Raw genomic sequence first — 18,625 nt, forward strand, 5'->3', positions numbered from 1 at the left:
GTCTGCGCTCTCCGAGTGCTTCTAGTTTCTGTCTGTATTTCTTTGTCCTTTGCTGTACTGTTGTCCTGTTCCAGCTCTTCTTTGTTGCTGTTAACCTGCACAGTCTGGTTCTCATCGCACACAGATTCTGTGTGACTGCTGGTTTTTTATTGGAGGAAATCCAACTGTTTACCTCCAACACAGAACAGGTTTCATATTTTACATTTTTAGTGATGAACAGTTTTAAAAGTCTCGTTAATATGGTACCGTTAACAGCAGATGTAGGTGCAGGTTCTCCCAGACCGACCCACTTCTAGACTTTTAAACCTGCTTTCGTTTCTACTGACCTGACTATGGAAGTCCATCTGTCTCATCAGATTTTCAATGATAAAAGCCATTGAATTTCTAGCACTGAACTTTTTTGCACTGAAATTAAGTACCTGAATTTTTTTTGCACTGAAATTAAGTATCCAAATTTTCTGTCTCTGAATTCAACTATGTTCGTAAATTTAGAATAAAAAATTTCAGATGCAAAAAATTCAGACGCAAAAAATTCAGATGCAAAAAAATCAGATTCAAAAAATTCAAAAGCAAAAAATTCAGATGAAAAACATTCAGATTCAAAAAATTCACAAGGAAAAAGTTCAGATGCAAAAAATTCAGATCACACATCTGTACTGACCGTCTTCCTGCATCAGTGTCACATGACCAGCCTAACATAACTCCATTGGCTGGCTGTCAGTTCGACTTGAGATAGAATCGACTGTTTCTCCTTGGTGTCCTGGATGTGATTGGAATTTTTTGCGTCTAAATTTTTTTATTCTAAATTTATGAAAGTAGTTGAATTCAGAGACAAAAAATTCAAATATTTAATTTTAGTGTAAAAAAATTCAGTGCTATAAATTCAATAGCTTTTATAAATGAAAATCTGATGAGACAGATGGACTCCATACCTGAAGCTTCTTCTTCTGGTGTTTGCTTTCAGTGCCCAGGATGCGTCGAGCGGAGTCGGTTCCGTCAGATATAAACAACCGGATCGAGCGCTCAGCTGAACGTCCGCCGCAGTTTGGAACGTTACCGAAGACACTTCTGAAACGGGTAAGAAACGCTGACGCTGCGGTCTGTCCAACCGGTGTCTGTTTGAGTCCATACACTGGAAGGCGAGGCAGAGTTATGTGTGTAGCACAGTTCATACACTGGGCAATTCACAGCGCTTTACAACAACGGAAAAAAAAACTAAAAAAACCCCTCTGTAATAATGGAATTCTACTGTTCTGTCACTGTTACTACCTCTGCCAGCAGGTACTGTGATCACTGTGTTTTAGGTGTTTGCTTTGCAGTTGTCATTATTTCTAAGTTATTCTGTCATTTTATTTTAATACATCAAGATTTTTTGCTAAATTAAAGATATTTTTTGCTTAATTCAAGATTTTTTGCTCAGTTTGACATTTTGCTCATTCAAGGTTCTTTTTTGCTTAATTCCAGATTTTTTTTTACTTAATTAAAGATTTTTTGCTTGATTCAAGATTTTTTGCTTATTCAAGTCTTTTTAGGCTTAATTCAAGATTTTTTTTAATTTTTTTTTTTTTTACTTAATTCACGATTTGAATTTCAAGATTTTTTGCTTAATTCAAGATTTTTTTGCTTATTCAAGTTTTTTTTTGGCTTAATTCAAGATTTTTTTTTCTAACTTAATTCAAAATTTTTGCTTAATTCAAGAATTTTTTTTTTTTTACTTATTTCAAGATTTTTTGCTTATTCAAGATTCTTTTGGCTTAATTACCTCCGCCAAGGAGGTTATGTTTTTGCCAGGGTTTGTTTGTTTGTTTGTCTGTCTGTCTGTCCGTTAGTGTGCAACATAACTCAAAAAGTTATGGACAGATTTGGATGAAATTTTCAGGGTTTGTTGGAAATGGGATAAGGAAGAAATGATTAAATTTTGGTGGTGATCGGGGGTGGGGGGGCCCAGACCAGAAAATTTCATCAAAATCTGTCCATAACTTTTTGAGTTATGTTGCACACTAACGGACAGACAGACAAACAGACAGACAGACAGACAAACAAACAAACCCTGGCAAAAACATAACCTCCTTGGCGTGGGGGGGCCCACGGGGGGGGCCACTGATCAGCCTTGGCGGAGGTCTGCGCTCTCCGAGTGCTTTTCTAGTTACCTTATGTTTTTGCCAGGGTTCGTTTGCAAGATAACTCAAAAAGTTCTGGACGGATTTTCATGAAATTTTCAGTAAATGTTGATACTGGCACAAGGAAGAAATGATTAACTTTTGGTGGTGATGGGGGGGGGGGGCGGCGCAGATCTGCCTTGGTGGGGGTCTTTGCTCTCCCAGTGCTTTTCCAGTTATTGGACTGGTCCGGCCCACTTCAGCTCATACTGGACCGAACTCACATGAGTCTGAAAGCCCTGCATTAAAGCCATCATTCCATGAAAACCACTGGTGTCCTCTGTCCTGTTTTCATGGTCAGAGTGGGAAGCACAGGTATCAAACATGTGGCTGGGGGGGGGGGGGGGGGGGGGGGGGGGGGGGGGGCTCACCGTGATGAAAATGAACGTTTGTTCAAAAAGGTGGAGAACCAGTGGTTTAAAGGAATAAAAGCTGAAACCAAAGAAAAATGACCTGATGTGTGTGTATGTGTCCATCCTCAGGAGCCCCCCCCCCTCTTGGACTCCAGTACTCCTTCTTCTGCTGCCTCCTCCACGCCCTCGTCTCCAGTTCATTTTCACCACACACCCCCCCCCAGCCACGCCCCCCCCCAGGAGGGATCCAAAGACGGACGCTTCCACTTCCCAGGTTCCACCCACACACAGGCCACACCCACTCACAGTCCATGCTCACTGAGCATCAGGCTCCACTGTTTTATTTATTTATTGTCGTTTCTTTTGTTTTTTCGGAGTTTCTTTTGTTTTTTTTCTTTTTGGTGACTGTTACAATTCTACATCAAACTCAATAAAGATTTAAGTTACAAAAAAAACAGAAAGATAAATCAATAAAGATAAAACAGAACAGTGAAGCATCAGTCCAATCATACAGACATGCTTTAGTGTGTTTTTATTGCGTTATTATTGTGTATTTATTGTGTTTTTATTGCATTTTTATTGTGTATTTATTGTGTATTTTTCCACAGATGTTCCTGTTCCTACAGTTTCTCAACAGTCCTGCAGCTTCTATGAGTCTGGGTAAGAGTCACTGTTCGTACACACACACACACACACACACATATATATATATATATATATATATATATATATATATATATATATATATATATATACAGTACAGGCCAAAAGTTTGGACACACCTTCTCATTCTTCACATTTTCTTTATTTTCATGACTATTTTCATTGTAGATTCTCACTGAAGGCATCAAAACTATGAATGAACACATGTGGAATTATGAACGTAACAAAAAAGTGTGAAATAACTGAAAACATCTCTTATATTCTAGTTTCTTCAAAGTATCCACCCTTAGCTCTGATGACTGTTTTGCACACTCTTGCCATTCTCTTGATGAGCTTCCAGAGGTAGTCACCTGAAATGGTTTCCTAACAGTCTTGAAGAAGTTCCCACAGATGCTTAGCACTTGTTGGTCCTTTTGCCTTCACTCTGCGGTCCAGCTCACCCCAAACCATCTCGATCGGGTTCAGGTCCGGTGACTGTGGAGGCCAGGTCATCTGGCGCAGCACTCCATCACTCTCCTTCTTGGTCAGATATCCCTCACACAGCCTGGAGGTGTGTTTGGGGTCATTGTCCTGTTGAAACATAAATGATGGTCCAACTAAACGCAGACCGGATGGAATGGCATGTCACTTCAGGATGCTGTGGTAGCCATGCTGATTCAGGTTGCCTTCAGTCTTGAATAAATCCCCAACGGCGTCACCAGCAAAGCACCCCCACACCATCACACCTCCTCCTCCATGCTTCACGGTGGGAACCAGGCATGTAGCATCCATCCGTTCACCTTTTCTGCATCGCACAAAGACACGGCGGTTGGATCCAAAGATCTGAAATTTGGACTCATCAGACCAAAGCACAGATTTCCACTGGTCTAATGTCCATTCCTTGGGTTTCTTGGCCCAAATAAATCTCTTGTGTTTGTTGCCTCTCCTGAGCAGTGGTTTCCTAGCAGCTGTTTGACCATGAAGGCCTGATTCACGCAGTCTCCTCTTAACAGTTGTTGTAGAGATGTGTCTGCTGCTAGAGCTCTGTGTGGTATTCATCTGGTCTCTAATCTGAGCTGCTGTTAATTTGCGATTTCTGAGGCTGGTGACTCAGATGAACTTATCTTCAGCATCAGAGGTGACTCTTGGTCTTCCTTTCCTGGGGCGGTCCTCATGTGAGCCAGTTTCGTTGGAGCGCTTGATGGTTTTTGCGACTGCACTTGGGGACACATTCAAAGTTTTTGAAATGTTCTAGACTGACTGACCTTCATTTCTTAAAGTAATGATGGCCACTCGTTTGTCTTTACTTAGCTGATTGGTTCTCACCATAATATGCATTCTAACAGTTGTCCAATAGGGCTGTCAGCTGTGCATCAACCTGACTTCTGCACAACACAACTGATGGTCCCAACCCCATCAATAAGGCAAGAAATTCCACTAAGTAACCCTGACAAGGCACAGCTATGAAGTGGAAACCATTTCAGGTGACTACCTCTGGAAGCTCATCAAGAGAATGCCAAGGGTGTGCAAAGCAGTCATCAGAGCTAAGGGTGGATACTTTGAAGAAACTAGAATATAAGAGATGTTTTCAGTTATTTCACACTTTTTTGTTAAGTACATAATTCCACATGTGTTCATTCATAGTTTTGATGCCTTCAGTGAGAATCTACAATGAAAATAGTCATGAAAATAAAGAAAATGCGAAGAATGAGAAGGTGTGTCCAAACTTTTGGCCTGTACTGTATATATACACACACACACACGCACACACACACACACACACACACACAGAGGGTGGGGAAGCCAAATGTACACTGAACATTTAGTTGTTTTTTCTCAGCAGACACTACGTCAGTTGTTTTGAACCCAAACATATACTGATGTCATAATCATACCTAACACTATTATCCATACCTTTTCACAAACTTTTGCCCATATGAGTAATCAGGAAAGCAAACGTCAAAGAGTGTGTGATTTGCTGAATGCACTCGTCACACCAAAGGAGATTTCAAAAATAGTTGGAGTGTCCATAAAGACTGTTTAGAATGGAAAGAAGAGAATGACTATGAGCAAAACTATTACCAGAAAGTCTGGAAGATACTATTAAAGAAGAATGGGAGAAGTTGTCACCCCAATATTTGAGGAACACTTGCACAAGTTTCAGGAAGCGTGTGAAGGCAGTTATTGAAAAAGAAGGAGGACACATAGAATAAAAACATTTTCTATTATGGACATTTTCTTGTGGCAAATAAATTCTCATGACTTTCAATAAACTAATTGGTCATACACTGTCTTTCAATCCCTGCCTCAAAATATTGTACATTTTGCTTCCCCACCCTGTATGTATATATATATATATATATATATATATATATATATATATATATATATATATGTGTGTGTGTGTGTGTATTCCTTGTACATCTGCTCTTACCTGTGTGTTTTTGTGTTAGTCTGTCTCAGGTGGTGGTTCCACAGTCACAGCAGACCACATCAGCTCAACCAACGGTGAGTTCCAGACAAACACACTGTAAACAAACAAACAAACACACTGTTTTCAATCAAACAACCACTGACAGACAGACAGTCATCCAGTAGGCAGAACCTGCAGGGTGTTACACCCTAGTTTTGGGGTAAAAAAAGGCAGACCTTAAAATGACTCCCCACTCGATTCCCATTCCCAAGGAAGACCACGACAAATAACGTTAAATTAAAACCGAGCAGCAGTTTATTTAATGTAGGGTGAGCAGTGACAAAAAGAACAAACAAAACCAACTCAAACACTCTGTACTTCCCTAGTAAAAATAAAAGAACAAAAATACACAGGACTAACCTGGCCTCCGAACCCAAAAACAGGAGAAAACGTGATGAAAATAACATTGACTTCTCACCCTAAACCAGTGCTGCGGTGTCCATAAACTATTTACAATGTGAATAAATGCAGAATTCAAAATGATGAAAAACTCTCTCATAACACAAAACTGGCGGCGTTAGTTGGGAGCACGGCGTGGTCGAGGAGCGGGGCTGGGCTGTCATCAGGCTGTTTTAAAGGCCGACTCCGTCTTCCTCCACCAATTAGCGGTCTGTGCGCTCCAGGCTGGCCAACCCACAGGACGGACATTCCACCAATCAGATCCAGCCGCCTGCACTGACACACACATACAGACAAATACACCACTGGCCATCTACAGGCCAGGGTGGGATAACAGGACAAATGACAGATATACATACATGACCACAGGGTCGTAACAGGGTCATTATAAATATATATAAATATATTATTATATTATATAAATATATTATATGAGGTCCAAGATGAAGTCAGTGAGCGTTCATCAAATAGAAGCAGAACCATTAAAACCAGAAGAGCAGAAAAGGACATTTATATGAGTATTTGAACAGGATGGAACTGGATAAACAGATGAAGGAAAAAAAAAAAGACGTAAAAAAGAAAAAAAAAAACACGTAAAAAAGAAAAAAGAAACAGGATGTAACACAGAAAAAAAGGAAACAGACATAAAAAAGAAAAAAAAAAACAGACATAAAAAAAGAAACATGTAAAAAAAAGAAAAAAAGAGACATAAAAAAGAAAAAAGAGAAACACACGTATAATACGAATAACGATAGTGTCAACTGTATTATAAAAGCCAAGTGTGTGTGTGTGTGTGTTTGTGTGTGTCTGTGTGTGTGCTTGTGTTTGTGTGTCTGTGTGTGACTCCAAACAGATCTAACTCATTTCTTTCAGTGTGTTGGGTGTTTAGTTTAGTTCTGTTTCTTCACCACTAGATATCACTAAGTATCACACATTAAACCTGTGTTTATCTTTGAAGTGTTTTGTTCTACACTGTAAAAAAAAAAAAAACAAAAAAAAACATAAAAAAGGGTATTATTCCAGCAGCAGGGATGCCGAAAAAATATTGTGAAATAACGTAAAATAACCATCTCATAAAATACGGTAATTTTTCATAATTCAAATACAGTTTTTTGCCCTAACTTTACATGAGATTTTGCATGTTTTTTTAAAACTTTTTAATGTTTAATAAAGAATATTTACATGTATTAAAACAATCCAATTACATATATATATATATATATATATATATATATGTATATATATATATATATATGTACACACACACACACACACACATATATACATATATTTTCAGTCAGACTCAGTTGTCCAATCCACTGATAAAAACTGTATTTGGACAGTTTATCAGTGCTTATACATGTTATACATTCACAAAAATACATTTATTCAACATTTTTGTTGTGAAACCTCCTGTAATTACACAAGATATTTGTCAATGAACAAACAAGTCTGGTTCAACTGACAGAACTAATACTTCTGTTACTGTTAATTGTCAGTAATTTTATCTGGTTTTATTTTTTTTGTTTTACAGTATTAAACTTTAAATTAACAGTTTAATCTCATGAATAGAAAATAAATATTTGTGAAACTGCGATACACTTGTAAATGTATTTTAACTGTATTTTTCTGTGAAAAAAAAAATTCTTTTTAAAAATGTACATTTTATGGTTATTCACAGTTAGTTTTTTTCATGTTATTCTCCATTTGGCATGTAAAATCACAGTCTGTTTGTGTCATTTCATTGATATTTTCCTGTATCTGAAAAATACAGGAAAAATCTGTCAAATAAACAGTGAAAATTCTGTAAATTAAAATTTTTTTTAAAATAGTGTAATAAGTTGCGTTTTAATAAAGTTGACTGTTTTGTTCATTACAGGAGGACGCAGAGGACAATTGGACGAAGGAGGAGGAGCCAGCCAACGGCAAGGGGGGGGAGGGGGAGGGGGAGGGGGGGGGAGATGGACTGGAGGACCTGCCCCCCCCCCACCCCATCAGCCGGAGGGGGGCGGTGGGCCGCTGGAGGGGGGGTCCAAGCCAGGCTAGCATCTACCTACAGGAGTGGGACATCCCATATGAACAACTGCAACTGGGAGAGCTGATCGGAAAGGTACGAAAAAAACACAGCTGATCGGAAAGATACGAAAAAAAACACAGCTGATTGGAAAGGTACGAAAAAAACACAGCTGATCAGAAAGATACGAAAAAAAACACAGCTGATCGGAAGGGTACGAAAAAAACAGAGCTGATCAGAAAGGTACGAAAAAAACACAGCTGATCAGAAAGGTACGAAAAAAACACAGCTGATCGGAAAGGTACTAAAAAAACACAGCTGATTGGAAAGGTACGAAAAAACACAGCTGATCGGAAAAGTACGAAAAAAACAGCTGATCGGAAAGGTACAAAAAAACAGCTGATCGGAAAGGTACGAAAAAACACAGCTGATCGGAAAGGTACGAACAAACAGAGCTGATCGGAAAGGTACAAAAAAACCACAGCTGATCAGAAAGGTACAAAAAACCACAGCTGATTGGAAAGGTACAAAAAAAACACAGCTGATCAGAAAGATACGGAAAAAAACACAGCTGATCGGAAAGGTATGAAAAAACACAGCTGATCGGAAAGGTACGAAAAAACACAGCTGATCGGAAAGTGGACTCATTAGTTAAAGGGTTTATATGTGAACCTTTAAGTGGATTCAGATGTTAAAGGGTTAATACATCTTCAATTAAGTAAAAAAAATTGAATTAGGCCAAAGAAAATCTCAAATTTAGCAAAAAGTCTTGAATTAATTAATTTAAGTAAAAAAAATCTTGAAATAAGCCAAAATATATATACAGTACAGGCCAAAAGTTTGGACACACCTTCTCATTCTTCACATTTTCTTTATTTTCATGACTATTTTCATTGTAGATTCTCACTGAAGGCATCAAAACTATGAATGAACACATGTGGAATTATGTACTTAACAAAAAAGTGTGAAATAACTGAAAACATCTCTTATATTCTAGTTTCTTCAAAGTAGCCACCCTTAGCTCTGATGACTGCCTTGCACACCCTTGGCATTCTCTTGATGAGCTTCCAGAGGTAGTCACCTGAAATGGTTTCCACTTCATAGCTGTGCCTTGTCAGGGTTACTTAGTGGAATTTCTTGCCTTATTGATGGGGTTGGGACCATCAGTTGTGTTGTGCAGAAGTCAGGTTGATGCACAGCTGACAGCCCTATTGGACAACTGTTAGAATGCATATTATGGTGAGAACCAATCAGCTAAGTAAAGACAAACGAGTGGCCATCATTACTTTAAGAAATGAAGGTCAGTCAGTCTAGAACATTTCAAAAACTTTGAATGTGTCCCCAAGTGCAGTCGCAAAAACCATCAAGCGCTCCAACGAAACTGGCTCACATGAGGACCGCCCCAGGAAAGGAAGACCAAGAGTCACCTCTGATGCTGAAGATAAGTTCATCTGAGTCACCAGCCTCAGAAATCGCAAATTAACAGCAGCTCAGATTAGAGACCAGATGAATACCACACAGAGCTCTAGCAGCAGACACATCTCTACAACAACTGTTAAGAGGAGACTGCGTGAATCAGGCCTTCATGGTCAAACAGCTGCTAGGAAACCACTGCTCAGGAGAGGCAACAAACACAAGAGATTTATTTGGGCCAAGAAACCCAAGGAATGGACATTAGACCAGTGGAAATCTGTGCTTTGGTCTGATGAGTCCAAATTTCAGATCTTTGGATCCAACCGCCGTGTCTTTGTGCGACGCAGAAAAGGTGAACGGATGGATGCTACATGCCTGGTTCCCACCGTGAAGCATGGAGGGGGAGGTGTGATGGTGTGGGGGTGCTTTGCTGGTGACGCTGTTGGGGATTTATTCAAGATTGAAGGCAACCTGAATCAGCATGGCTACCACAGCATCCTGAAGTGACATGCCATTCCATCCGGTCTGCATTTAGTTGGACCATCATTTATGTTTCAACAGGACAATGACCCCAAACACACCTCCAGGCTGTGTGAGGGATATCTGACCAAGAAGGAGAGTGATGGAGTGCTGCGCCAGATGACCTGGCCTCCACAGTCACCGGACCTGAACCCGATCGAGATGGTTTGGTTGAGCTGGACCGCAGAGTGAAGGCAAAAGGGCCAACAAGTGCTAAGCATCTGTGGGAACTTCTTCAAGACTGTTAGGAAACCATTTCAGGTGACTACCTCTGGAAGCTCATCAAGAGAATGCCAAGGGTGTGCAAAGCAGTCATCAGAGCTAAGGGTGGATACTTTGAAGAAACTAGAATATAAGAGATGTTTTCAGTTATTTCACACTTTTTTGTTAAGTACATAATTCCACATGTGTTCATTCATAGTTTTGATGCCTTCAGTGAGAATCTACAATGAAAATAGTCATGAAAATAAAGAAAATGCAAAGAATGAGAAGGTGTGTCCAAACTTTTGGCCTATACTGTATATATATATATATATATATATATATATATATATATATATATATATATATATATATATTTGTTTTTGTTTTTTTTTTGTTTTTTGTTTTTTGTTTTTTTTTGTTTGTTTGTTTGTTTAATTTAATTTTTTTCATTTAAGTAAAAAAAAAAATATTGAAGTAAAAAAAAAAAATCAACAAAGTAAAAAAAAAATCTTGAATTAAGCCAAAAAAAATTCAATTAAGTAAAAAAATCTTGAATTAAGCAAAAAATCTAGAATTGACAACATCAAATGTTTGTCTTTGTTTTAGTGCAAAAAAATCACATGAAATTATGAAAATATTTCCATTTCCAAACTCTCCTGTACCAATAAAATGTGAATAACCTGAACAAATGTGCCCAACCTGAAATGTCTAAAGAAAATTAATAAATCTTCAATTGAGTAAAAAAATATTGAATTAAGACAAAAAAAATCTCAAATTTAGCAAAAAATCTTGAATTAAGCAAAAAAAAAATCTTCATGTAAAAAAAAAAAAAAAAAAAATCTTGAGTTAAACCAAGAAAAATCTCAAATGTAGCAAAAAATCTTGAATTAAGCCAAAAACAATCTTGAAATAAACCCCCCAAAAATATTCAATTAAGTAAAAAAAAAAAATCTTGAAATAAGCAAAAAAAAAAAAAAAAAAAAATCAATCAAGTTACATATCACACATAAAGGGTCACATAATATGTTCACCTTTAAGTGGACTCAGAGGTTAAAGGGTTCATATGTGAACCTATACCTAAACTCAGAGGTTAAAGGGTTAATCCTGTGACACCCCCCCGCCCCCCAGGGCCGTTGGGGGCGTGTCCACAGGGGTCGTTGGCATGGTGAAGTTGCCATTCGTTTACTGGAGGTGGACGGAACCAACCAGGAACACCTGAAACTGTTTAAGAAGGAGGTGATGAACTACAGACAGACCAGACACCAGAACGTCATCCTGTTCATGGGAGCATGCATGGCCCCGCCCCACCTGGCCATCATCACCAGGTCAGACCACACCCACCAACACAACACACACACACACACACTCACGACCAAAGTTTGATTTAGTCTAAGGCTCTAAAACTGATGTTCTTTCAGGTTCCACATTCAGCCTGATCTGATCTGCAGTCAAATAAGAACAGAAGAACTGAGAAATGATGACAACTGCACATATATGTCTGTGTTTGAGTGAAAAAAAAAACAAATGATGAAAATACTGATTTTTATAAACTATCCAAACAAACCAAAAAAAAAGGGAAAAACAAACAAACAAACAAAAAAACGAAATTTAAATATGCATTATGGATCAGATCTACAAAGACACTAAACACTGGAAATGTCAATATTTTCATAATTTATGTGATTATTTTATTTTTTGCTAAATTTAAGTTTTTGGGTTTTTTTGCTTAATTCAAGATTTTTTGCTAAATTTAAGATTTTTTGCTAAATTCAAGAGTTTTTGCTTAATTCAATATTTTTTGCTAAATTTAAGATTTTTTTTAATTTCTCTTGCTCAATTCAAGATTTTTTTTGCTTAGGTCAAGATTTTTTGCTAAATTTAAGATTTTTTTTGTATTTTTTTGGCTTAATTCAAAAATTTTTTGGGTTAGGTCAAGATTTTTTGCTAAATTTTAGATTTTTTTGACTTAATTCAAGATTATTTTTTACTTAATTGAAGATTGTTTTTGGCTTAATTCAAGATTTTTTGCTACATTTGAGATTTTTCTTGGTTTAACTCAAGATTTTTTTTTTTTTTTTTACATGAAGATTTTTTTTGGCTTAATTCAAGATTTTTTTTTAGTTAATTGAAGACTTTTTTTGCTTAATTCAAGATTTTTTGCTAAATTTGACATTTTTTTTTTACTTAATTGAAGATTTTTTTTTTTACTTAACTGAAGATTATTTCTGGGTTCTTCTGTTCTTATGCGACTTCAGATCAGATCAGACTGAATGTGGAACCTGACAGAACGTCAGATTCAGTTCTCTGGTTTAAATCCTGTTCTGTTGTAGATCTGTGAATTCAGACGCTCTGTTTAAACTCGTTCTTTTCTTTTCCAGTTTCTGTAAAGGCGTGCCATTGTATTCTGTCGTCAGAGAAAGACTGGACCGACTCGACATAAATAAAACCCGACAGATCGCACAGGACATCGTAAAGGTAAGGAAAGAGGGAAACCCCAACCCTAAGCCTAAACCTAACCCTGTTCTAACCCAAACCCTGTTCTAACCCTAACCCTGTTCTAACCCTAACCCTGTTCTAACTCTACAGGGTATGGGTTATCTTCATGCTAAAGGCATCATCCACAAAGACCTGAAGTCCAAGAACGTCTTCTACGACTGGAACCGAGTGGTGATCACAGACTTTGGCCTGTTTGGGATGGCAGGAGTGGTCCAGGAGGACAGGTAAGACTAGACTAGACTAGACCAGGTTAGATTAGACTAGACTACATTAGATGAGACTAGACTACATTTGACTACACTATATTAGACTAGACTTGACTAGATTAGACTAGACTACATTAGACTAGATTACATTAGACTAGATTAAACTAGACTACATTAGACTAGACTAGATTAGACTAGACTAGGCTAGACTAGTCTAGTCCTCCTGTCCTCAGCTGACCTGTCATCTGTCTTTGATTGACAGGAGACAGAGTGTTGTTCGTATTCCTCGTGGTTGGATCTACTATCTTTCATCAGAGATCGTCCGACAGATGAACCCAGAGGAAGACCAGGACCGCCTGCCCTTCTCCAAACCTGCAGACGTTTACGCCTTCGGGTATGTCTTAGAGCCCCACCCATATGGGATTTTTGGGGCCGATGCCGATACCGATATTGGGGACTAAAAAAGCCGATATCCAATATATTGGCCGATATATGAAATCAGAACACTGATCTACACAGGATATAATAATCTGATATTAGATAATTGTGGACAGGTGGATAAACAGGTGCATAAATCTGTGCTCGTCTCACACAGATAATTCACCCAACTTTCAAACACAAACTATGGAATCACAAAAATAATTAGAGTAAAAAATATGACTGAGCACAGAATGATGTTTTCACTCACACATTTGGATGTGTCTGCCTCACGGCACTACAACTGCCCATGTGGACTAAGGACTAAACTGAGCATGTGCAGAGTGAATTAGGTGAGTCCTAAGTTGTTCCTGATTGGAGGAACTGCAATAGTTACAACTGACCCGTGTTACAACTGTCCCCAGTCTCCCCTACACTATTAACACCCAGGCCTGTCTGCAGAATGAAACTGAGGGAGACAGGAAGTGCACGGACATGGAGGTGTGTGGGGGGGTGAATACTTCATAAGATGAGGGGGGTCCGTGATTTTCGCCGGGGGGGGGGGGGGGGGGGGCAGCTCTGTGATAATGTGATAGCGTCATTGTCTGAGCAGAAGTGAAAGTGAAACTGACAGGCTTTACTGTTCCTCTGACTCTTTATACAAACATACACACACACACATACACACGAGCAGTGAGTGACAGAATCTCTGCGCAGCAAAAAAGTTAATACATTGGTTACATATTGGCCGATGTTAATTAATCAGTGAAACACTATAATCGGCCTTGTAATGGAAATATTACTTATATCCATATATATTCATATATATTTCATATATCATATAGGCTTCTAACTCTATTTCAGATATATTCATGTCACTGTGTATTCTAGAGCAGTTTGGACCTCTTTTGTATTGTGTCCACAGTAGAAGGCCAAACCAACATTTCTCACAGGGGTCTGATCTTTAAGTTCCTGACACTAACCAAAACACTTTCCACACATCCTAATTTTCTCATGGGAGACAGAAGACTACAGGGTGATTTGTATTTTTGGGTTCAGAGCGTCTCAGTCTTTGTCTGAGGGGGATCTGTTTCTATGGAGCTCCAAATAAAGGGATTTCTTTGACACTGAACGTTTGAATTTATCCTTCATTATTATAGACGAATTAGTAGAGCAATATTTTTTCCATAACAGCCTGATTAATCGGCCGGCAGATTAATCAGTCGGGCTGTAATATGTTTCACCTGTCCTGACAGTTCAACCTGATCCAAAGACATGGTTTCTGTCTGTGTTTCTGTCTAGTCAACTCAAACCGTCCTCCTGTTTTGGGTCAATATACAGCAGGGGTGTCACACATGAAGCCCAGGGGCCAAATGGTGTCCCCCAAAGGTTCCAATCTGACCCCTGGGATGAATTAGCAAAGTCAAAAATTCCACAATCTTGAATTAAGCAAAAACATAAAAAAAAAAAAAAAACTTAAATTTGGCAAAAAAAAAAAAAATGTTGAATTAAGACAAAAAAAATCTTGAATTAAGCAAAAAAAATTCTTAAATTTTGCAAAAAATCTTGAATTAAGCCCAAAAAAAATTAAATTTAGCAAAAAATCTTGAATTAAGCAAAAACAAATCTTCAATTAAGTAAAAAATAATGTTGAATTAAGCAAAGAAGAAAAATCTTGAATTTATTAAAAAAAAATCTTCATTTAAGCAAAAAAAATCTTAAATTTAACAAAAAAATCTTGAATTAAGCAAAAAAAATCTTCAATTAAGTAAAAAAAAATCTTGAATTAAGCAAAAATAATCTTCAATTAAGTTAAAAAAAAGTCTTGACTTAAGCCAAATAAAATCTTGAATTAAGCAAAAAATCTTGAATCAACTTCAAATTTTTTTCTGTTTCAGTGCAAAAAATATCAATAAATTATGAAAATATTTCCATTTCCAAACTCTCCTGTACCAATAAAATGTGACTAACCTGAACAAATGTGTCCAACCTGAAATGTCTGTATTAAATTCAGTCCAGTTTGAACTCTTTTCTTCCTGTTCCTCAGTGTTTAGTGTCTTTGGAGATCTGATCCAGAATGCACATGGACTAATGAGAAGTGGAGGAAGAAGACTGAGAAAATTACACTGATTTTTATGAAGAAATTTCAGTTTTTTTCAAGTTATTCACATGTTTGTTTGATTGGATCGTTTATAAAAGCAAGTATTTTCATCATTTAATGTTTTTTTTTTTTCACTCAAACAGACATTGTCAGTTGTCATTATTTCTTGGTTATTCTGTTCTTATTCAGATCAGATCAGACTGAATGTGGAACCTGACAGAACAGGAGTTTGAGAACCCTGTTAAGTGTCCAAATGTGTCTGTTCATTGATAACTCATGTTTATATATTATATTTGTGCTCTTGGTCTTTCAGAACCATCTGGTATGAGCTGCATGTTGGAGGCTGGCCTCTGCTTGATCAGCCAGTGGAGGCCCAGATCTGGATGGTGGGCAGTGGACTGGGCATGAGGAGGGAGCTGGTGGACGCCAATCTGGGCAAGGAGGTCACGGTCAGTCTGGAACATACACTGGAAAAAATAAAACAAAACTGTAATTTAACAGAATTTTCACCGTTTATTTTACAGATTTTTCCAGTATTTTTAAGATACAGGAAACTATCAATGAAATGACAAAAATAGACTGATTTTACATGTCAAATGGAAAATATGTGCTGGAGTTTTCCCTGGTGAACCAGAGGGTGGTGTCCCTGCCCCTTTGGGGCGGGGACAGGTGCCTCACTGTTGTCTGGGCCTACAGGCCGAACAGCTGTGCAGAGTACCAGACCTTCGTGGAGTCCCTGGGAGGGGTACTGGATGGTGCTCCGACTGGGGACTCCAGTGTTCTCCTGGGCGACTTCAATGCCCACATAGGCAACAACAGTGAGACCTGGAGGGGGTGATGGGGAGGAACGGCCCCCCTGATCTGAACCTGGGTGGTGTTTTGTTATTGGACTTCTGTGCTCGTCACAGTTTGTCCAGAACAAACACCAGGTTCCAACACAGGGATGTCCAGAAATGCACGTGGCACCAGGACACCCTGGGCCGGAGGTCCATGATCCACTTCGTTGTCGTGTCATCAGACCTCTGGCCATGTGTTTCGGACACTTGGGTGAAGAGAGGGGCAGAGCTATCAGCTGATCACCACCTGGTGGTGAGTTGGATCCCCTGGCGAAGGAGGAAGCAGGACAGACTGGGAATGCCCAAACATGTTGTGAGGGTCTGTTGGGAACATCTGGCAGAGCCCGATGTCAGCGTGGTCTTTAACTCCCACCTCCAGAAGAGCTCCTCCTAGATCCCGGGGGAGGCTGGGGACATTGAGTCCGAGTGGACCATGTTCTCCACCTCCATTGTTGAAGCGCCTGCTCGGAGCTGTGGCCGCAGGGTCTCCGGTTCCTGTCGTGGCGGCAATCCCTGACCCGGTGGTGGACCCTGGAAGTAAGGGATGCCGTCAAGCTGAAAAAGGAGTCTGATGGAGCCTGGTTGGCTCGTGGGACTCCCGGGGCAGCTGATGGGTACTGGCAGGCCAGGCGCATGGCAGCCAAAGTGGTTGTGGAGGCAAAAACTGGGGTCTGGGTGGAGTTTGGGGAGACCATGGAGGAGGACTATTGGTCGGCCTCAAGGAAATTCTGTTAAACTGTCCGATGCCTCAGGAGGTAAAGCAGTGCACCACCAACACTGTGGACTGGTCCATCACACAAGCTGAAGTCACCCAGGTGGTTGGACAGAGCACAGGGGGTGGATGAGGTTCACCCTGAGTCCCTTCAGTCTGGATGTGCAGGACTGTCTTGGTTGACTCGTCTCTGTAACATGGCGTGGCAGTCGGGGACAGTCCCTCTGGATTGGCTGACCGGGGTGGTGGTCCCCCTTTATAAGAAGGGGGACCAGAGGATGTGCTCCAACCACAGGGGGATCCCACTCCTCAGCCTCCAGGGGAAAGTCTATTTCAGATACTGGAGAGGAGGATCCGACTGATAGTCGAATCACGGATCCAGGAGGAACAATGTGGTTTTCGTCCTGGTCGTGGAACACTGGACCAGGTCTACACTCTCCATCGGGTGCTCCAGGGTTCATGGGAGTTCGCCCAACCGGTCCACATGTGTTTTGTGGATTTGCAGAAGGCGTTCGACCGTGTCCATTGTGGTACCCTGTGGGGGGTGCTTCAGGAGTATGGGGTCCGGGGTCCTCTGCTAAGGGCAGTCCGGTCCTTGTATGACTGAAGCAGGAGCCTGGTTCACATTGGTGGCAGAAAGTCAGACCTGTTCCAGGTGCATGTTAGACTCTGGCAGGGCTGCCCTTTGGCACCGGTTCTGTTCATAATTTTTACGGACAGAATTTCCAGGTGCAGTCAGGGGCCGAAGGGGATCTGGTTTGGGGACCGCAGGATTTCATCTCTGCTTTTTGCAAATGACGTTATCCTGTTGGCGTCATGGAACCTGGACCTTCAGCGTGACCTGGGGTGGTTTGGAGTGGGATGAGGATCAGCACCTACAAATCTGAGGCCATGGTTCTGGACCAGATAAAGGTGATCTGCCCTCTCCAGGTCGGCGGAGAGTCTTTGCCCCAAGAGGAGGAGTTTTAGTATCTGGGTCTGGTTCACAGTGAGGGAAGGATGGAGGTTCAGATTGACAGGTGGATGGGTGGAGGTTCAGATTGACAGGTGGATGGGTGGAGGTTCAGATTGACAGGTGGGTGGGTGCAGCGTCTGCAGTGATGCAGTGCTTGTATGGGTCTGTTGTGGTTCAGAAGGAGCTGAGCCCAAAGGAGAAGCTCTGGATTTACCCTCAGTCTACGTTCACACCCTCACCTGTGGTCAGGAGCTTTGGGTCAGGACCTAAAGGACCAGATCCAGGACCCAAAGGACCAGATCCAGGATACAAGCAGTCCAAATGAGTTTCCTCTGCAGGGTGGGTGGGTCCACAAGGATAGGGGAGGAACTCAGTCACCAGGGAGGAGCTTAGAGTAGAACTGCTGGTCCTCCACATCCAGAGGAACCAGCTGAGGTGGATCAGACATCTGGTTCAGATCCTCCTGGACTCCTCCCCGGGGAGGTGTTCTGGGCATGTCCCACCAGGAGGAGACCTGAGGGAAGACCTAGGACATACTGGAGAGACTACGACTGTGGACTGGACTGGGAATGCCTCGGGGTCCCCCCAGAAGAGCTCGAGGAGGAGTCTGAGGAGAGGGAGGAGTCTGGGCATCCCTGCTTAGACTGTTACCCCCTGCGACCTGGCCCCAGATAAGAGGAAGAGAATGGATGGATAAATGTATTTTTGTGAATGTATAACATGTAT

The 18,625-nt window shown here is 40.3% G+C and overlaps 1 protein-coding gene across 1 annotated transcript in view; it reads left to right on the top strand.

Moving 5' to 3' along the window:
• The window catches only part of LOC115415835 (kinase suppressor of Ras 1-like), a 31,438-nt gene that overhangs the window by 11,718 nt on the left and 1,095 nt on the right, over positions 1-18,625 (top strand). The window contains exons 7-16 of the mRNA XM_030129483.1: positions 965-1,077; positions 2,642-2,786; positions 3,121-3,172; positions 5,608-5,662; positions 7,906-8,136; positions 11,305-11,501; positions 12,555-12,651; positions 12,763-12,896; positions 13,141-13,272; positions 15,710-15,845. Coding sequence (XP_029985343.1) covers positions 965-1,077; positions 2,642-2,786; positions 3,121-3,172; positions 5,608-5,662; positions 7,906-8,136; positions 11,305-11,501; positions 12,555-12,651; positions 12,763-12,896; positions 13,141-13,272; positions 15,710-15,845 — 1,292 coding nt within the window. The remainder of the gene's footprint in view (positions 1-964; positions 1,078-2,641; positions 2,787-3,120; positions 3,173-5,607; positions 5,663-7,905; positions 8,137-11,304; positions 11,502-12,554; positions 12,652-12,762; positions 12,897-13,140; positions 13,273-15,709; positions 15,846-18,625) is intronic.

The sequence above is a fragment of the Sphaeramia orbicularis genome, unplaced genomic scaffold (genome assembly GCF_902148855.1).
Source record: "Sphaeramia orbicularis unplaced genomic scaffold, fSphaOr1.1, whole genome shotgun sequence".
In the NCBI taxonomy this organism is placed as follows: Eukaryota; Metazoa; Chordata; class Actinopteri; order Kurtiformes; family Apogonidae; genus Sphaeramia; species Sphaeramia orbicularis.